At 33.0% G+C, this 22,191-nt stretch overlaps 1 protein-coding gene across 2 annotated transcripts; it reads right to left on the bottom strand.

Moving 5' to 3' along the window:
- Positions 1 to 935: 935 nt before the first annotated feature.
- Positions 936 to 21,021, bottom strand: LOC133202566 (glycerol-3-phosphate acyltransferase 1, mitochondrial-like). 2 transcript variants are annotated; one of them, XM_061338403.1, is made up of 22 exons: positions 20,937 to 21,021; positions 19,337 to 19,625; positions 18,344 to 18,457; positions 18,076 to 18,140; positions 16,248 to 16,355; positions 14,585 to 14,625; positions 14,378 to 14,465; positions 11,924 to 12,020; positions 10,343 to 10,479; positions 7,825 to 7,921; positions 7,567 to 7,696; positions 7,376 to 7,458; positions 7,114 to 7,227; positions 6,119 to 6,320; positions 5,880 to 5,950; positions 5,636 to 5,781; positions 5,222 to 5,483; positions 4,980 to 5,063; positions 3,730 to 3,849; positions 3,269 to 3,395; positions 3,103 to 3,171; positions 936 to 1,485 (listed from the first exon to the last, which is right to left on the bottom strand). In XM_061338403.1, the coding sequence occupies exons 2-22, from the start codon at positions 19,601 to 19,603 to the stop codon at positions 1,313 to 1,315; spliced, it is 2,595 nt and encodes an 864-aa protein (XP_061194387.1). In that variant the 5' UTR covers positions 19,604 to 19,625; positions 20,937 to 21,021; the 3' UTR covers positions 936 to 1,312. The 2 variants fall into 2 exon arrangements, with proteins under 2 accessions (XP_061194387.1, XP_061194386.1); XM_061338402.1 differs by lacking the exon at positions 20,937 to 21,021 and having other exon boundaries at positions 19,337 to 19,662.
- Positions 21,022 to 22,191: the final 1,170 nt, after the last annotated feature.

The raw sequence follows: 22,191 nt of genomic DNA, 5'->3' as shown, positions 1-22,191 counted from the left end.
TTCTGTTGCTTTTCTTTGGAGATGCATTTCGTAAGGATTATTGTAGATATTTCAATGTCAAACTTAGCACTGTCTTCCAATCCTAAACCTGAAGGTCATATCTGGAACAAAATCTGAATCTACACTACTGCAATACTTGCCTATTATATTAATATAACTAATTTTTGAAGAAAGATTGATTGAAAGCAATCCATTCATTTAGAAGATAAAAATGTTTAAAATTCTGATACAGAAAGAAATTTGGCAAGTTTTAATGAGCCTCTAGCTTTGTTAGTAATATGCTAAAACAAAATGGGTTCATGCTTTTTAGAACTGCCTTTTAGTAATCAGAGCTTTCAATATTTATGACTAAAAAGTTTTTTTTTTAAAAAGATTACTGTAAAAAGAAAAGGATTTCAATTGTTGAGATAGTTTCACAGTTTATGTGAAAAGCCTTGATGTTTAATTTTTGTTTTTTATTATGTTTCATAATTAAATAATTTAATTCTAGTTATAATGTGGTATTTGATTGGATAAAAAATTTACTTTATATCATATAAATTGGGTTGCCTACATCATAATTACTTGTGTCACAAATGTATTGATCCACCTGACATTATATTTAAATTTTGTACAATTTGAAGTCTTTTTTTAAGGGCAATCATCTTTTTTCTCACACTAAATGAAATTAAAAATCAAATTATAAGGAATAAAGTTAATAGCTACCCAATTTATGAGGTATAAAGTGGATTGGAACAGTTTATGCTTTTTTATAAGCGGTTTATAAAGCATTAACTGCCCCAACCCACTTTTGGTAGCTATTAAATCCATTCCTTAAACAATTTCAATTCTATGGTAAAGAGCAGATATTTTAACATATACATATAGTTAGATAATTATTTCAATAACTTTTAAGTGATTTTTTGTTTTGTCCATAAACAATGATGTACACAGAGTTTCTTTGTAACAAAGTAATTTAATAGAGAAATACACACAGTCATGTACACATTTAAACCCTCCTAAGGGTATCGGCATCAACAGAACCATAAAGGCCTCTGTCATCATTATAAAGGCCTCTGACATCATTCTGCTTTCCAACACTGTTTATCAAAATTCATGCTTTCACTGTCTTTCAGTCAATTTAAATGATGCATGAATATGATATTTCTATCCATACTAACACGTAACAACCATGGATTTGTCATATTGTAACAGTTATTTCATACATAAACTCCCTGAATTAATACATACAACCATCACTGCACATGTACTATTACTACACTTCAAAATTCAGAAATCCAAAGAATCCCACACTCTTAAGTCAATATTAAAGTTAACCCTTCAAGATTTCAAGCAGCTCTACATATTTATCGAGTTTTTCTTTCACTTCAAAATGATCATGAAGTTCCACCATTCTTAGATTTCCTACACAGTAAATGTCGATAATTTTCATGTCACTGAAAGACTTCAGGGAGTTCTTCAAAGAATCTAGGACAACACTCTCCTCTGTAAAAAGAACAACAGCTATCCAATATGATCTTGAACAATTTTGTACAATTCAGTAAAATTATTTTATTAAGTGAAACACAACTGTTGCATACTATTATGGAAACAATTCATTATTTCTTACATACATCATTCTTTTCATTGCATAAACATAAAATATGAGTATTATGGAGAGGACTTATATAGGCAGTGCCTGCTGTCCAATCCTTTTATGATTATACATAATAAAATATTGTTTAGAATTAAATATAAGTAATATACTTACTTGCAACAAATTCTAGCACAGTGAGTGTCAGATAGGCCACATAAATTTCTAATAGCATTAATAATTTAAAGAAATATATTTTCTACAGAAGGAACATGTAGGAGCAGAATAGGTTTAAATGGTTTTCTTGCCATATATCACATGTAGCTACAAAATTCTGGCAAGTAATAATCTTTGCTTTACAATATTTGCTATTATGACACACCCTAAGCTCACAAGTATTCTTTGTTTGAAGTATCAACTTCCAATACTTATCCTTTTGGGGGGTTATGATCGGAGAAAAATTTTATACTTTTTTCTGCTGGTGACCTTGAACTTGCAAGAATGACCTTGGGTCAAGATCATGACACATCTTCAGGACAAAATTAATATTTGTGTGAAGAATGAACTTCCAAAGTTTTCCTGTTAGACGGCTATAGACCAAACATAATGTTTTTAATGTCCCCTGCTATTCTATTCTCAGGGACAACCTTGCAGGTATAATAAGAAATTGCTGTATGCCCACTAAACACTCGGAAAAAGTTCACTTTCGCAGAAATGTCAAATGTGACGAAGTTAACAACAGAAGATAATTATACTTAAAAATTCAAAACAGTGATAAAACTTGCAAAATGATTTTTTTTTTTTTTGGTTTTAAAAACTTGGTTTGAATTATTTGAGCAAGTCTCCTCATATTCAAAGCAGAAAGAAGTGTTCAAGGTCTGGTTATAAGCCAGTACAGGGTTTTCAATGTCAAAATATAAAAGGAGATTAAGGACCCTCTATACACTATAGGAAAATATTTTTTTGACATTGAGAAAATTATAGTGTGTAAAGGTGTATGTATTGAGCTTATCTATCACATTTTCAACATAGGGTGCCTTGCATTTACCCCCAGGAAAAATGTTTAAAGACAATGAAGTACTGATGAACATAAATCACTGTTGTTTACTTAAGTGGGCAAAATATCTACAAATGAAGTGTTCTATCTATTCATCTTGGCCTATTAAAGTGTTATGAATGCTTGATTTGATCACAAATTAAGTAATAAATTGTACATTTCAATTTATTTTATTGTTGATCAAAGGGCAGATCACTCTATTTCCATAAAAATACAACAAAATCAGAACTCTCTATTGTGCAGTGTATAGAGGGCTCTTAAGGTTCATTGACCCTCTGCTAAGTAGAAAGCCATTTCTGACAAATTTTGCCCTAAGGTATACTGAAATTGAGCTCATTTTAATAATGAATTCCTTTTGGAAATTCATTAGCATTAAAGTAAAGCAATTATTATTAGTTAAAATTAGAAAAATACGAAATTTGATCTAGAGATCTTTAAATGACTAGATTTTTTATTTTTAATATTTGCTTACCATTTGATGCCAGTTTTTCATGGACCCTCCTTTTAGCTTCTGAGTGAATAATGTGGATAAATTCACTCTCTGAAAACATCAGAATCTTTCATTAAGTTAAATTACTTCTTATTCCATATTAATCTGATCATTTTCATTTGTTTCAAATTAATAAAAGTTTGCTAACCCAGAAGCTGAGTGTGCAGGCATTTGCTTATCTGACAGGCTGTTATACAGTAAGACTCTATAAACGGTGCCAGTATCTGATGATAAAACTTCAACTTCTCCATACAATCTGCTCTGTTTGTGTTAACCTACAAATAAAAAAAAATTTAGTAAGGTCTTTCATGTTTTGATAAAAACAAATGGCCCTTGATGGTCATCGATGTATTATCCAGTCATACTATCTATACATAAGCTATCCTTATCACATAATTCTTGCCTTATGTCTATCTGATATCAACCATTGTCTAAAACAACATATCCCTAAAGAAAGTGAATGTGGAAAAGTTACTTGTCTAAAATTTAGAAGCAAACTAATACAATAAACCTCATAAAATCACTGAAAACAAATATCAAAGATTAATTTGTAGAAATAATTTGTGGTGAATCTAAATTGTGGAAGTGTAAATTTGCTAGCTGTATCACCTGACAAGTCTGCTGGAAAGTAAAGTTCTCCTCCTCATCTTCCTCTTCATCCCTCCAGGCCATAGTGTTAGAGAGTCTCTGGGCCCAGCCCTTCTCATACATACTGTACTGGTCATCACACTGACCGAAAGATAAACATCAATAAAAAAAAATCATACTACTGACATCACACTGACTGAAAGATAAACATCAATAAAAAAAAATCATACTACTGACATCACACTGACCGAAAGATAAACATCAATAAAAAAAATCATACTACTGACATCACACTGACTGAAAGATAAACATCAATAAAAATAAATCATACTACTGACATCACACTGACCGAAAGATAAACATCAATAAAAAAAATCATACTACTGACATCACACTGACCGAAAGATAACAAATATCAATAAACTACTGACATCACACTGACCGAAAGATAACAAATATCAATAAACTACTGACATCACACTGACCGAAAGATAACAAATATCAATAAACTACTGACATCACACTGACCGAAAGATAACAAATATCAATAAACTACTGACATCACACTGACCGAAAGATAACAAATATCAATAAACTACTGACATCACACTGACCGAAAGATAAACATCAATAAAAAATCCTACCATTTCAACAGTTATGTCTTTTCCAAAGGAGAAGACATTGGTTTTGGCATGGTTTTCTGTCTGTCTGTCTGTCACAAAACTATATCGGGTGATAAACTCTTTAGCCTTAATTGTAATGGATTCAAACTTAGTGTATTTAAGTCATGACATGGAAAATGAGTGTCCAACCTAAAAACTTTGGAACCCTTCACTGGAATGAACTAAAACTAAAAGTATGCTGTCACTGATCCACAGGTAACTGACTGATTGACCCATAGATGTTTGACTAATGACTAAAGCTCAAAGCTTAAAGGTCAAAAGAAACTGAAATTCTGTCTGGGTCATAATTTGAATCCTCGATTAGAATGAATTCAAACTTGAGTATTTAAAGCTGATGCACATTCAAATCTCACATGTCAAGGGCACTGCACATAAAGTTATGATACTTAACTGTTCAGTCAGTACATTTGATTAGTCACTACATTAAAACCACAACATGTGTCTTTACATTGCGTTTTGATATTGATTTATGCACATTATATATATAGTGAAGGTATGATTGAAGAAAAGGAGAAATTTGTTCTGAAACTCTATTTCTGCTTAACTAAGATAAAATGTACAGGAATTTATAAGTACAACTGTACTCACAAGCATTTCCTTGACTTGAACAACTTCCATGCTTATCATCTGATCAAGTTCATCTCCAAGGGCCTCCTCCAATTGTTTGCATGGCTGAAATATATCCATACATTCAATATATCCTATTGACAAGAAGAATGGCCTTTTTGTTTTTTTTTCCCACTTTATGCACAATCTATAGACATGTTAGAATTTGAAGAAATAGTAAGTATATTAACTGACTAAATTTTTAATTAAATTAATTTACTTACCGAGACAAATATGAATTCATATTGAAGCAGCTGACAAATTTCTATGGCAGTTTCTAGAACCTCCTCTCTGGTTGCTGAGCAGGTCTCGTGTCCAGGAGTGTTGTCAAGTGACACATCACAACAATAAATAATGGCACAGGATATCACACTCTCCAGTAGGAAGGCTGACAATACAGCATTACTATAGTAACTCAGCTCCACAATGGCAGGTAATTCACTACTGGCTTTGTAAAATTCTACAGTAGAATCTGGTTCCATTGTTCTAAAAATACAGTGCAATTTTTAGTGCAAAGTCATGGTCTAAAACAAACTCACCAAAAAAAATTCTGCAAACAATTCAAAAGCTTGAATGTTTTTTTCTCAATTTTTATAAAGCTTTGCTTGAGGTAGTGCAGGCCTATGTTTGTGACAGACCTTGTTATTAAATGTTCCCCCAACAGAAGACTGGCAGATTGAATCACTGTCTCCGCCTCCCCTGTAAATCCTACGTCCCTCTGACGAACTTTCAATTCTGAAATCAACCACTCCAAATCTAATGCTAGCTGACTTTTCTTCACTCCCTGCAAACACAAGCATACTCTTACAATAGCTTATGAGCCAAATGACAACAGATTTTTTTTTTTATTTTGTATTGTAATTTTTTGATAAGCCATTGTACCTGTCTGTGTTTTTTCAGCAAAAGGAATGCCAGGAGATTGGTACTCATCAGCGCTGTACTGTTTGTGCTTGCTGTAATTGTATACAATGTCTCTTATAAATGTGAGATTCAGAAATGTATTTCATGTAAATTATTATTTACTGCAAATAAAGTATTCCACCAACTAGTACACAAATTCTTTTCATAAAAATATTATCTCAGGATTCGTGTTAGTTCTTAGATCAAACAGATAGACTTACTGTAAGTGATGTGTTCTGCAAGATCTTGAACAATTTGTCTGTTGTCATTCCCTATGTCAGAACCATACAGAGAGGAGACACTCCCTTGTCTCCGTATCACAGGCGAGGTAGATAGGTCCGAATCTGCAGAGAGCTCCCCTTCTGAGTTAGGTTCACTCCCTTGAACACTAGATTGGCAAGACTGAGTATTTTGCAGGTATTCCTGAATAAAAAACGCAAATTGTAAATAAAAAGTGTAGACTTGTGAAGGCACATGTTAAACCTATCAAATATTGTTCAATTATCATAAATTACTAAGACTATAAAAACTGATAGTAACAATCTGTCACCCTTAGTGTTTTTACTAAGAGAGTAAATCTTAGTAAGTTTTAGTGAGCTATGCCAGATACATTTTGACATTATATAAAAACAAGATCATTGTGACATACTTTTGGGTTGAAACACATCTTCCCCTCAAGAAAGATGCATCAACTGACCAAGTTTAATGATTCTAGATCATACTCTATGCAAGATATGACTGGGACCAAATATGACCATGTTTAGCTACAAAATTTGAAAAAAAAGGCTATGTTGACTTTATTTTGGGACATGACACATGCTCCCAGCAATTTTGACAGTCCTAGACAAAATCCAGACATAATTTGTGTATTTTTAGCCATAAGATTCCAAAAAGGTTATCATGACCTACTTTTGGGTCACACCACCTTTCTCCCAAGATTATCAACAGAATAAGACAGATGATCCTGGGACAGTGTGCAGGATATAATGTGGACCTGATTTGACAATGTATAGCCAATTCCAACATGGTGACCTACTTTTGGATTATGACTCACCCCCCCCCCCCCCCCCCCCACAAATGCATCAACTGGCAAAGTTAATAATCCTAGGCCTTACAGTGTGAAAGATAGGACATGGACATAAATAAGTTAAATGATGGATTCATGGACAAGAAAGCCTATACACCATAGTATGAACCATCAAAAAATACAAAGTACCTTGAGAGAAAAAGGCTTGCAGAAATCAACTCGGACACTTCCATAATGTGTTCTGCAAACTTTAAGTAAAGCTCTTACAGCTCCAAAAAACGTTTCTGGCTTCTTTGCCAGTCCCTAGAAAAAAATTCCTTTTATTTCAGTGGCATCAAATCAGAAACATATACAATGTACTCACATTTAACACATGTAATTATAGTTTTTAAGTTTTCAATGGGATTGATATCATGCAATTTCCAATCACTGGATCAATGAAAGAATTTACCAGTTGCTCTGTACTAAAATTTCCATCCATCAACTTCTCGTAATTGATACTAACAGGAACAATGTATACATCCTCTACAAGTCCTGCCAAACACAGATCAATTAAGTTACAATCATGATAAGAAATTTTTTAAAAATCAAACAACAAAGTACAAATATATGCATTCCTTGAAATTATTAGAGCACTCATACCACTGCAAAGTGTTCCTTGTATGACAGACAGGAGGCCAGCTTTCGGAGGGTAAGATTTTCCAGATCGGCTCCGACCTCCTTCCAAGAAAAATTCCATACTCTGACCATTTCTCAATAATTCTTCAATATACTGCAAATTCAGTAAGACTTCAAACAAGATGTATAACTTATGAAAAATAACAGCATACCAATTTATATATATATATCACATATTTTGTATATTTTGTTTATCTTGAATGAATGAAAATGAAAACTTACAATGTGCAAAATAGACCTATACAGCATATCTTTCTTCCCATTGCTTTTATCAAGTTTTCTACGAATAAAGAATCCACCAAGACTCTTCATGAATGGTCTGAAAAAAGAAAAGTTCCAAATGTAAGTGTTTTTTTTTCCCAAAAAGCATACATTTATATAAAAGCTGAAATTCTATGGAAAACATGAGAGGCCCATTGGCCACAATGCTAACCTGAGTCACCCTCTCCCTATTTCTTCAGAAGATTTTTTTTCCATCTATTCTATATTCCCATGACTATTTTGACCCCAAACTATGGCCCACCCTGGCCCCTAGGATCAGGACTTATCCATATTTACATCCACAATGCATGGGGATTCTGAATTTCAATATGACTAGTATGGCCTTGATGTTCTGGCATGATTTGAACAAACTTGATTCTGCCTCTTTACCTATAAAAGGATGGTCTGTAGCAAGTTTGATTGAAATTGGCCCAGTGGTTGTAGGGAGGAAGTCAAAAATATTAATAAATTGAAGACAGACAGCTGGATGCCAAACCAGACCTGCCTACTCCAAAGGAACATTATCAGTAGTTTTCCAATAAATTGACTGTAAGATTTGTCTTTTATGCAGAACATTTTCTGCTTTAAATGCAGAAAATTACAGTGAATTCAATTATAAGAAACTATTCATCATTGTAATTGCAGAAAATATGCCTGAGTATGATACTCTACATAGACCTGGTAACACTTTCAATACACAAGGAGATGCAAAAAATTATTTCCATAACTATCAGTCGCAGTCTTGAAGTTTGCATGTCCATTTGGATAGCTACACATTAAAGCAATATGAGCTGCAACTTTGATGTCAGAAATGTTTGTTGCAAAATTGCAATTCACTATTTCAATGACACAAAAAAAGAATGTTTATAAACTTCTGTTGTTCATATTTGCAATGGAAGAACTATCTATAAGCTTTGATTGAAGCAAAATTACCGGTACATTATTGTTGTCCTGTACAATAATGATTTCTTATACAATACTATTATAATATATATTTCTTTATTCTGAAACAATTTGATACTTTATTTCTGTCTAATTGATCAAAAAGGTTTAAATTACATACAAATTTATCATAATAACACATTTTAACAGCAAAATAAAATTCTCAACTAGATGTGTTGGTAACGCCACGAATGCCCCCTCAAGCAGCCAAGATTTCAAATGCAATATTTATTCAAACTTGACCTGTATTTTCTGGTAAAATATCTGCACATATAATTTCAACCTTATACATCCCTACAAAAGTTAGAGAGCGGAAACTGAAAATTTCTTATTTTTTTCTAAATTCAAGAGGGATAACTCTGTCAAAAGTCATCAAACCATGACCAAATTCAAATTTGACCTGCATATTCCTATGACGTGTCCATATGTCAAATTTGAGTTGAATGTGTGCAACTGTTGCAGAGATAATGAACGGAAAGTGAATGATGATGGAACAGGGTAACACTATATGCCCCGGCCATTTCATGGAAGGGCATAAAAATGCATCTCATATTGCTTTAAGATTTAAATGTTTGAAAACTGTACACTGAATATCTATCACTCAAGTGTCTGTATGATCTATTTCCATAGTTATGATTTTAAAACTGAAACTGTGAGAATCTCTAAAGTGGGAGATTTGGCATTTGAATTGTAGAGTGTATTAAGGGGGTCAAAAGTCATATAAATTAAGACTTTGAGGTAAATTGGGAAAGTCGGCAGGTATACCAGACAGAATTTGGTTAAAAAACTCACTTGAGCTCAGTTGAGCTAAAAATTGATTATAATTGCTTCAGCTGTTGGAGGGAAGAAGCTGAAAAGGTTAAAAAAAATTATGCATGACAAAGGATGAAAACAAATAGGAATAGGTCATTTGAGTGACTCAGATAACTTCAAACAAAGACTCTCTGTTTAATAAAGATAGATGGACTCAATTACATGTATACATTATTTAGCAAATTCTTTCTTTACAATTCACAGGGAAAAATACCTTATAAAATAAACACTAACATCATAGAGAAAGGAATTCTAACTTCTTTTTATCATTGAAAATCAGAGTACTGAAAGCACTGCAAGCCGGGCTCATTAGCACAAAGTTAACATAAAAGTTAATAATAAAAGTTAACAGGGGAAGTTCAGAAACTGAAAATATATATATAAAAAGAAAAGAATCAAAGCCTTAAAGTCTTTGATACACTATCAACTTTATAGTTGTGGTACCTTGTATCATGGTTCAAATTAAACATGGGCTGAATTAATGTGATCCCTGTCCCACAGACCATGTTTTGAAGAATTTAGATCTTCTCTATAAACACACATATGTGTTGTTACATATGGCTCAGCCATTCTTGAGATTTTTTTAAATGAAGATCTATTTTCACTTTTTTTAAAAAGATACTGTATTGTATTATTCATTGAATCAGGATTCAAAGGCAAAAAACCTGATCAAATAAATATAAATAATTTTTCTATCATGTTGATTTCCTAACATTCTCCTTACCCAAAGAATGGAATGTTCAGGTTAATTCCGGCTGCAACATAAGGACTCTGAATCTTGTAATGCCAGAAGATGAAGGTCATCAGGACATAATCTAGGTGACTGCGGTGAAGTGGTAGATAGATCACAGGAACACCTCTCTGTTTGATATGGAATTTATAAAATGATATCAAACAGTAGGTTTATACTGAAACTTCAAAAAATTGTCAAAACTGTTTTGGTAACCAAATTTTTTCAAAATTAAACAATGTTTTTCCCCAAAAAATGTTTAAATTGGAAAACACCCATTTTTCAAGGCTAAATCAAGCTAATTAATTTTTTCAGTTCTTTATGTACCTTTACAAAATTACTTTGATATACAAATGAATGAGTCAACCAAATTTAAAAGCTATGCTTAATTTCTTCTTTATGAAATTCATGAATTTTATTGTCTGTTGATTGAAATTTTCTTCTCCTTGTAAACAGCCTAAAGGAATTAAATTTTAGAATTGTCCCAAATGCGCATATTACACATACGATATAATAGTCTCATGTATGAACTGCTGTAAAACGAGAAAATTTTTTGTACACTGTTGGTATTAGCGCCTTTTATGCAAGTGATCCAAAGCACTAATTAGTAGTGCACCAATGATTTTCCTCTGATTTTTTTTTAAGTTTATGGTCTTTCTCTTCCTAAATTTTATACCCATTCCCAGAAAGATGTCCTTACATAATGTAGGAAGATCAAGGTATTTTATGTAGGAAGATCAAGGTATTTTATGTACATTTTGCCACAGGCAAACAATAAACATATTGGTAACTAATGTACATGTGTAAATGTAATCGGTAAATAAACATGGATCAATAATTGTGTTTTGCTTATTTGTACTTATCATTAAGGTCAACAACTTTATTAATCATGGTGGTCATCCACAATTGTCTCTGGCTCTGTATGTCTTGAAATTTTAACTTTTTGATAACCCCTCAAAGGTCTTTAAAAATGTGGATATAAAAATGTTCTCATCACTTAAAAGTGTGGGATAAAATAACATAAAAACAGTCAGTTTTAAAACTACCTAAGCTACTTTAAAACAGTTAAAATTTTTGAGGCCTCAAATACCTTGTCATGTACCTGCCCTGTCATGGGGAATGTGACCAAAAGTTAACCTGAATATCTGAGTTAGAAACTGAAGCTACTCTGTGTTCTGTTGAAGAAAAAAATCGGGCATAGGTCAAACCCAAAATTTGTGCCAAATTTATTTTGAGACAAATCACTGATGCTCTAAAATTTAGCACCAATGAATTTGTGCTTGCATGCCTTTGTGCTAAAATATGTACACACCAAATACAGCAAGAACAAAATCAAACACAAGGAATTTTTGTGGGGTAGGTGTATTGTACATCCTTAAAAGAATTGCAAGCATTGAGTTAAGCTATCAGATCTAAATGTCATTATTGTCATATTCCGCTTGTGATTTTTGCTGTAACACACTTGTGTAGTTTCATATTTAAATTTGCAATTTGAACAAATCATCTTCTGAATTAGACCCGACTCTTCATTTTGTTGCACTTATCTAATTTAACTTTCATGTCCTTTATTCTTACCTCAGAAGCTTTTTTGACAACATCTATTTGGCCTTTGTGAACCAATATTGCACGTAAAATTGAGGGAAAAATCTTTGTCAGAATCCAAGCAACAATCCTGAAAAAAAAACCCATCAATTTAGATCAAATTCTGACACTGTCTCTTAATTGACCCTGTTCAATACATATATACAGTAAAACACACTTATAGCAAACTCACTTACAATGAATTGATGCTTACAGTGAAATGTATACACTCATCTACTGGCTGTGAGTGGGATAGCTCTTTCATCAAACCCTTGACAGGAACTATTCCCCTCGGGTAAGCCCTCGGGGAATAGTTCCCTGTCGCGGGTTTGATAAAAGAGCTATCCCACTCACAACCAGTGGATAAGCGTTTTATTATACTGATGTATATCATAATTTCTGAGGATTGGATTACCTGATACTACAGTTTCATAGGCAAAAAATAAAAAGAATAATTATATATACAAGTTTTGAACAAGTATCTGGAATAAGATAACACTAGGGTGCTAGAATGAACTGAAATCCTGATGACGTCATAATGCTACTGAAGTCAGGACCATCAGTCTATAGATTGATTACAGAAAATCAAAATTGGTGGCAAAAATTGCCTGAAAATTTTCCGAGGGTTGGGTAGCACAAACTATACCCCGGGGTATACCTTTGCTATGTGTGGAAATTTTCAGACTTTTATATAGGAAACAATTAACAGAAGTATAATAATAGACAATTATGGACTCTTTTCATTAATGAACCTCTTTCGTAGAAAAATTAAAAAAAACCCTGCAGATTACAACTTATAACTTCCGTGATTTCATTTCGCTATGTGAAAGACATCGTAATGTTTGGAAAATAATCCTGCGATAGACTTGCTTAACATTTTTCCTGCTCAGATAAAGAGCTGTCGCCGGCTGTTGAAACCATATTGTTTTCAACGTTGTTTGAGGTGTTGATTGTGACATCACAATGCCGCCGCACGCGCACTGACCTTCCAGTGAATACGGCTTCAAAACCAGTGAATATGTAGTGTTATGAACTGTTTGCATTTGTATAGATTATATAGGGACTATAAATAGACTATATAATAATGATTATTATTCCCTGTAGCTTCAAAATATTCATTTCACTATACACTTATTTATAATACATGTTTTACTGTAGTCACAAACTAATACTAACTTGTGAAAAGCTAACACCTGATGTCAACTTTCACACACTTTAAAGGTAATGTAACCCTTGTTCTTAAAATTTTTTTTATTGTATATACTGGGTTGTAGACATTAAATTTAACAAAGTCAGAAAACAGTGATTCCCCACTTTCTGTATCTTATTGGTTGGGGTGCAATGATCATTTATTAAAAAAAGGGGGGGTAATATTTTCATTTTTATTATATTATTTTTTAAAGCAATATGAGCTGCAACTTTGATGTTCAAAATTTTTGTTATAATTTTGTAATTGAGTATTTTCATGACAGAAAAAAGAACGTTTATAAACTTTTATTGTTCATATTTGTGATGGAAGAACTATTTATAGGCTTTGATTGAAAAAAAATTACGTTATTGTCGTCCTGTATAATATTGATTTTTTTTACATTCATGTAATACTATAATTCCATTGTACAGATATCTTTCTTTTGAAGCAATTCACTGCTTCATTTAAGTCTAATTGATCATAAAGACTTAAGTTACAGATTTATCATAACAGCACATTTTAACAGCAAAATAAAATTCTCAAAAATGCAGCTCATATTGCTATAAGTACAGATAAAAGTGATATTTTTTGTGAATGCTGAACACACTGCACACAGTGAATTATATTCATGTATACACCTTGCTCCAATATGTAGCCTTGCCTGATTTTTATGAGATTACAGTTCAAAAGTCAAACTTTGATGTCTCATTCAAAAATCATAGCGTGAAAAAATAAGGCAGCCCTTCTCTTCTGGTGCAAAAGTTATAGCAAAGGTTAACATTTTTTGAAAAGTACGTCAAATATAGTTAAAAATCTAAAGCATGTTATGGTTTGGGCTGTGGGTATCGGCTTGGGTAGCTCAGTCGGTAGAGCACCTGACTAGTGATGCAGGGGTCCCGGGTTCGATTCCCGGTCCAGCCATATGCATTTTCTCCTTTCCTGTTACAGATTTGGTGCTGTTGACCACCCCTGGACTTGCAGGTGAAAGTCCTGCCAGGGGCAAATAAGAACTTGGGTTGTGCCTTCGAGGTCGAAGACAATTTAAGGAGGGAGGAATGCTATGGTTTGGGCCGTGGGTATCAGCCTGGGTAGCTCAGTCAGTAGAGCACCTGACTAGTGATGCAGGGGTCCCGGGTTCGATTCCTGGTCCAGCCATATACATTTTCTCCTTTCCTGTTACAAGCAATTATTAATTCTTTCAACTACAAATATGAAAATTTCATCTGATTAAATATAAATAACATTTTTTTAAGCATTACCCTGATATTTTTCCTGTAATGGTGGATTTCATCACATCTAAGATCCTCTTTGCTCTCTTCTCTGAACTTATTACTCTTTTTTTATCATCTAGATCAAAACAATGAAAAGATACTGTTAAAAACATTAGTTCTATTTAGTGGCAATCAAAAATGTTGAAAAAATATTGCAAAGCTAAAAATGAACAAAAAAAAATCAAAATTCAAAACCTGTATATTCAGCATCTTCCTGGCATATTGCTTCATTAACCCTGTAAGGACAGATATGTAGACACTTATCATAAAAATCTTAGTGAACTACAGAATTTCCATTATGGGTTTTACAGTTGTGAATGCATAAACAATAATGTGTTGTTTAGGGAATAACTCTATTTTTTTTTTTTTTTTTTTTTTTTTGATTTTTGTTATATGGCATGATCAAACACTTTGCTCACATGATAAGTTGCATAAATCATAAAATCATAACATGAACATACTGTTTCATCATCAACATAAAATCAAAAAACCTGCAGATGGTTATTCCTTATATTTGCATAAATTTATACCTGAACATTGATTCAATAAAAAAATATATACAAGTATTTACATTATTCTTATTCAATAATTAAATTTGCAAGCCCCACTCACTATATTACTAAGCCACACACAGAGAGAAGGCATATCTGTCAGATGATCAAATGGCTTTTTGATTATAAAGCTAGTTCCTTATTCATACAAAGACATTCAAAATTATAGATATTCAATGATCAATCGCTTCATCTTGCCCTTTTAAGATTTACTATATGCAAGTTAATTAAGGCTATGTACAGGTGTTTCTATGCAAATGAACTAATTAAAACTTGTAAGAAATATGCCTGTTATATAGAGCCTTCAGCTCAGGTGAGCAACAAGAGGCCCACATCCAAAATACTCATGTGAGTCAATTTTTTTCCCTGACATGGAAGATACAGATACCTTGTGTACTTGTCTCTCACTCTGTATGTACTTATCAGTCTATATTTTCTTTGTAAAACTATTCCCTGTTGAAAACTTTATTTAAAACTTTTGAGACCACACTATTGCCCTGCCATTATTAGAATAAACATATTAGAATTTTTGATGGAATAAAAGTATGACAAACCTAAACGCCTGGCACACTGATTACCACATAGCTGGTGTATAAAACAACAAGTTTTCTACAGATTATAATCTGAATATCAATTATTTTCTCAAAAGGGCAGGATTGTAAAATTTTCAGAAAAAAGTGACCATTTTTACCTAGGATGGCTAAGGACAGATGAACTGATATCTGGGTTAACAATGACAATTATTACCTATGATGGCTTAAGACAGATGAACTGATATCTGGGGAAACAATGACCATTCTTACCTAGGATGGCTTAGGACAGATGAACTGACATCTTGGGAAACAATGACCATTCTTACCTAGGATGGCTTAGGACAGAGGAACTGATATCTGGGTAAAAAATGACCATTCTTACCTAGGATGGCTTAGGACAGAGGAACTGACAACTGGGTGAACAATGACCATTCTTACCTAGGATGGCTTAGGACAGAGGAACTAATATGTGGGGAAACAATGACCATTCTTACCTAGGATGGCTTAGGACAGAGGAACTAATATGTGGGGAAACAATGACCATTCTTACCTAGGATGGCTTAGGACAGAGGAACTGGTATCTGGGTTAACAATGACCATTCTTACCTAGGATGGCTTAGGACAGAGGAACTGATATCTGGGTGAACAATGACCATTCTTACCTAAGATGGCTTAAGACAGAGGAACTGACATCTGGGGAAACAATGACCATTCTTACCTAGGATGGTTTAGGACAGATGAACTGACATCTGGGTAAACAATGACCTTTCTTACCTAGGATGGTTTAGGACAGATGAACTGACATCTGGGTAAACATATTTTGTCCGCCTTCTTACAGCATACACAATGTTAGCAAAATATTTCTCTTTCCAATTTCTTCCCCTACAATTGAAAACAGGAGTGTTGCAAGGAAAGAGTGTTACAATTAAGGTACAAGCTTTGCCTGCAACAGGAACATTTTTTAACATGAATGTTTCAAACTTGATAAAATCTTTATTATTTCATGTAGAATCAAAAATACAGTAAAAGTATGTTTGAAATTTGACTTTTTGTTCTGTAATTTAAAAAAAGATGAAGATCAGGAGGGTAGGTGTTCAGTACCTCTATATTTCAAGAAAAAACTAGAAATATGTCCATAGGACATGAATGCCCTGCCGAGGGTATATTAGTAATGCAACATGAAAATTTGTATTAGTCATAGTGTATGAAGTTTGATGAGAATATCTTGAATAGATTCTTTAAAATTGAAATTGAAGTCTAAAAAATTGGATATAGATGATAAATTCTCACCAAACTGTGTATAAGTGCATAAGCTTACATAAAAATATCTTAAACGGTTTATTTAAAACTAAGCAAAATGCAAATTTAAGAAAAGTGACGTCAAGGTCACAGGAAAGGTCAAGATCAACAGTTTTTGATGCAATTGAATAGCTCTAACTAATATGTATCAGTATATTCAGTTTGATAAAAATATCTTGAATGGTTTATTTAAAACTGAGCTAAACACTAATTTAAGAAGAGTGAGGTAAGGTCAAAAGAAACCCCAAGGTCAAAATGTTGATGCAGTTGATAAGCTTACATCAGTATATAATAGCATATGAAGTTTGATAAAAATATCATGAAATGGTTTCTAACTAAGCTAATCACAAATTTAAGAAAAGTGAGGTCAAGGTCAAAGGAAAGGTCAAGGTAAAAAAAATGTTGATGTAGTTGAATAGCTCTCAGCAGTATGTATCAGCATATGAAGTTTAATTACACTATCTTGAATGGTTTCTTTAAAACTGAGCTAATCACTAATGTAAGAAAAGTGGGGTCAAGGTCAAAGGAAACATCAAGGTCAAAAAATGTTGACGCAGTTGAACAGCTCTCAGCAGTATGTATCAGCTTATGAAGTTTGATAAAAATATCCTGAATGGTTTCTTTAAGAGTGAGCTAAACACTAACTGAAGAAAGTAAGGTCAAGGTCAAAGAAATGGACAAGGTCAAAAAATGTTGATGCAGTTGAAAAGCTAACATCAGTATGTATCAGCATATGATGTTTAATAAAAATATCTTGAATGGTTTAATGATTCTACTAATATGCTTATATAAAATATCAATATAGTATTCATTGATTTTTCCATTGCTGCTGAAAGTTATTCTTATACATGTAAAAATTCTACAACATATTCACTGGTGTATACAAAGCCACACATCTCACAGTTCAAAATATAAAGGACAAAGTTCAATATTTTCAATGTTGGTCGAAGTCTGCAACCTGAGATTTTATGAAATGTCTACACATGTAAATAAAGAATTCACAAGTTAAATGTTAATTCAAAGTCATATATTTTTAAAGGCCAAAACTATTTTTTAAAGTAGGTCAATATATGTATGGCACATGTATTTGTAGATAGGGCTGTATTAAGGCCCCCCAAAAATATCTGAGTTTAGGGTGTCCTTATAAGTAGGTGACACAGAAGTTACAGAATATGAATTTTGATAACCTTGACTTAACAAATGGACAAAGCACACATATATCCTGAGTTGATCATTTATCTTATACTTAAAAAACAACCACATTTACATAATTTAACCCGACGTAAAACACTGCACTTTTTACCTCATTTCTAAATCCAGAATATTCCTAAATCCCATTTTTACAGCCTCCACCGTACTGAAATCCACCTGTGCAAGAAAAAAAAAAAGATGCAGCATTGTGTAGAAAATTAAATATCCATACAGTTAATAACATTAATATTTAAGGATGGAGAAGATATATATATATATATATCTACATGTATAAGATCTATACCAAAAGGCATACATATAATACTACCTTTCCTCAAATTCATTTCAAAAAGAGGAAAAGTTTTGATTTTTGTTCTGACCTGACTGTTAGGCATACAGGAGCAAACATTTCCCATGTAGGGTCGAGTGACAAGCAAATTCTCTGCTGTGATCATGGGTTTACTCTTAAACTCAGCTATTGCATTGTTCGTTACCTAAAAAGCAGTCATCTTGTATATAAGCAAAAGAAGTGCAAAGTATTAGTCATGCAAATTGATATCTTTCAAAAATAAAGTTAGGAACAATAAACAAAACACAAAAGACAACTCAATATATAACATATTTCAGGTATCTGACCCATAATCAGGCATCATGATTGTACCGCCCAAAACATTCTTGAGAGAAAATTTCGATAACATACCGGTATTTAAAATCGCTTCCACAAGGTACCTCCCATTTTTGTAAAAGTACCACATGTTTCTTAACTTTTTGAAAGCCCTGCATAATAACCTCAGATTCAATGAAATTGAATGCATAACAGATATGTATGGCTGAATACTCAGTATATTTAGACATAATTTTCATGTTTTAGTATCAGTATTTAAGAGCAGAACGTGCCCTAATTTACGACCTTGTCCTGTCCTTGAAGAGTTATACCCCTTTGCTTTAATCAATAAAAATAAATTCTAAGGAATCTATCTAGTTAAAAAAATTTGTTTTCAACCATTGTTCTATTCCTATTGATTAACTACAGATTTCCACCACAGCATTTACTGATATTCTTAGTATTTTTTTTTTAATTTGCTTGTCCCCATAGACCTCAATCTTCATTGATTAATTACTGCTTAGGGTATTACATTTTTGAAATTTTCCCTTGGTATATCCTATTCTTTTCTAAAATGCTTTGAATTAATCAATTTTATACATGATGTATATTTGATGTTAGAAAATTAGGCCCTAATATGGGTCGGATACCTTAGTCTAACAACACAGTGCTTTGTAGGGTTAGGGTAAGTATATCTCATACTTAGAGCTGGGACATTTCAGGTAGAGACAGAAGTACATGGTGGGATGTTAAGACTTTATACACTTACCTCCTCCATAGTTAGAGCTGCCTGTCTTCTGTTTCTTTGTTTAGCTCGCCTGTGTGTGGCTGGCTGGATACTATCTCCATAACGTTCTCTCCACTTGGCTCTTCCCTCTTGTGTTATTTTCTCAGCTAGTTGCCCAACCTGGTCCCATTTAATCTGACTCTCAGTCCTTGCATCTCCATCCCTCATTCTTGGACCACGCCCCTCCCACTTGGCAAATACTGCCTGCATATTTGGGGTGAGGGGATTGTTTGCTTTAGGGGACGTCATGGTTCTATCAGTCCCTTTCTACCTGTAGAATAAATGTTCTGATCTGCAACAAATTAATCATGCTGTGAAATACTTTCTGTTCTAATACTCCATCATGAAATTCATAACTTTCACAGGTTAATAACATTGTCTGTACCAAAAACAGTACTTAGCATATCACAACTGTCCAGATTTAGTATATCAGTATAAGATAACCTTGATAAGCTGCTATCATATCTCTCACACAAAAGAATATTGATCCCTCAGGTTATAATTACAGGAACACATCAAACATTAGGCCTGCAAACATGATTCTGAGAAATTGATGAAAAGTTTACACTTTAGTTAGAATAAAGATTTAGCTGCCAGACAGCGGCCTTCTTCCTATTACCTGTTTCTGATAGGAGCCTCGGGTGAGACAACAATACGCAACATATCACACCATTATAAAATATCCTCTAATCTGTAGTCAACTTACAATATCTGTAGGTGCTATGGCAGAGGAAATGATTCAAAAATAAATGTTTCTGTCTATATTGGTCTTACATGTAAACTAAGCATTTTAATGTAATTGTTCATTTGCTTGGAGTCTCCATTTTTACTGTTAATTGTGCATTTTTGACAAAATGCAAATAAAGTAGAAGAGATATTATTATCTTCATAATGATTCTAGAACTTTAATTTTAATCAGTCTTTAACTTTTTGACAGATAATATCCGCTATTTTCATCTTACATTTTATTTTCCAACAATAAACAGATGGTCCCAAGTCTTAAAATATGTAATTATGCTCCTTTAAAATTGTGTCATTCCTTTTCAATACATTTGCAAGAAATAACTTCACAAACATTAGAAAGAAAAAAAAACTGAAGGAAAAACTGTAGCATGATCTTATTTCGTGTTACTTCTATCTGCATCAAATCATAGTCATTATTTTTTTCTGTTGGTTTGTGTATCTGGTCCGTTGTAGATAAACTGAGATTTTAGATTTTATCTGTTCACTGTATGTCAACAAGGACGACCTTGACTTTAACCGTGAACTTTTCCTACCAGGTCAATAACCTTGTTCATGAACGAAGCATGATTGTGTAAAACAAGAGAATGTCTAAATATTTTATAGCTATTTATTGATGTTAACGATTTTGTTGTCAACTGGTGAGTAGTTAACCTGGATGATGTAATCAGAGACATATAAAAACCATATAGGTCTCTGATGTAATATATACATCTATAGCGTCAAACTACTGAGATCTACTTTCACAAAATTTCTTATAAAAAATATTATTATTTGTAAAAACTAGGCGATGAATTAGTATTTTGAAATAGCTACACTGAATAGGGAGAAAGAACTCCACCTCACATTGTCATCTTTATCAACCATCCATCGTATATTAACTCATAGTCCGTAAATATTGCCGTCAGTCGGCAACTCACTAACTGGTTGTTTATGTTTTATCGACACGTGCGTGTGCACATATTAGTTCGTACCAAGTTGATTAGACTAGACTATTCTTGTTTACACCCAATCAGCATTTTTGTCCCGGTGTAAACAAGTAATTTATAATTACGCATTTAAGAGTTTAGTGTAAGATAATGTAATTTATAAGCATGCATTGACATAAGTCACTTGATGTCTGATGACAGTCAGCATGGTCAGCAGAACCATAAGAGAGTGGGGTCTGTCAGCTAACATCCGCAACTGTACTCGGCAGTGCTGGTACCGGACATCCATGACTGTACCTGCTCACTAATATCAAAAACGGAATGTCAGAGCAAGATTTTCCGGATTGTTCAACATATTAAACTATATGTTGTTAATTAAGTATGGATTGTTTTTTAATGAAAAACACGAAATGTGTTAATATGGAGGAAAGAAAATTTCTGATTTTAAATAAATCTACTTTATGGAAGGCTGTAATCGCCAAAACGGTTACGATAACTGGCTTAGTGAATATATCGCGGAAAATATATGTAAACTTGACTATGCCTACATTTTGTATATCTATGATTGTATCCTCTGCCTGGTATACAACATCTGCGACTGTACCTGTGCCGTACATACACACTACCACTGACTCAACCCGCGCTTGATTAATAACATCCATAACAAAAAATTCTGTGGATTTTCTCCGATTTAGATATAAACTGAATTCAATCAAAGCGCAATTAACGCTAATCTTTATATTATCCATGACAGTGATACCGAGACAAACGGTGTCAGCAGTGATTAGGGAAAGATCCAAAACTTTTACAGATTTAAATTTAAAGCTTTATGTTCAGAGAACAATATGAACCAGGTCTTTATTTATTTTTTTGGGGGTGGGGGGGTGGGGGGGGGCATGATTTCAATATCCTACGTGCTCAATAATAATGATGAATTTAAAAATGAAACATGCTAGTATAATTATAGAAAATATACGAGTAAATAATAAACAAAGTAAAATAAAAAAGGAGATTAAAATAAATATTGGAATTAATTTGTAATCCTTAATTTTATGTTAGAAAGTATAAGTACGTCACAATATTATTAATTTCACCCATTTCATTGATCACGCAAGTGGTGTCAATGAAAAACACAGGTTTTTTCCCATAAATATATGTCTTACGATA

Source organism: Saccostrea echinata, unplaced genomic scaffold, assembly GCF_033153115.1.
Source record: "Saccostrea echinata isolate AGI-Se365-2 ecotype Australia unplaced genomic scaffold, CSIRO_AGI_Sech_v1 ptg000047l, whole genome shotgun sequence".
NCBI lineage: Eukaryota > Metazoa > Mollusca > Bivalvia > Ostreida > Ostreidae > Saccostrea > Saccostrea echinata.
The sequence above is the reverse complement of the archived record's forward strand: the minus strand, read 5'-3'. Positions and strand labels throughout refer to the sequence as shown.

What these genes read in the sequence shown, in the direction of transcription:
- LOC133202566 (XM_061338403.1), bottom strand. Translation starts at nt 19,603, where the DNA reads ATGACGTCCCCTAAAGCAAACAATCCCCTCACCCCAAATATGCAGGCA. An exon ending in CCTGTATGCCTAACAGTCAG is followed by an intron (nt 18,141 to 18,343) that starts GTCAGAACAAAA and finishes TTTCTTGCACAG; the next exon opens with GTGGATTTCAGTACGGTGGA. An exon ending in TCTGTCCTAAACCATCCTAG is followed by an intron (nt 14,626 to 16,247) that starts GTAAGAAAGGTC and finishes CTGTCCTTACAG; the next exon opens with GGTTAATGAAGCAATATGCC.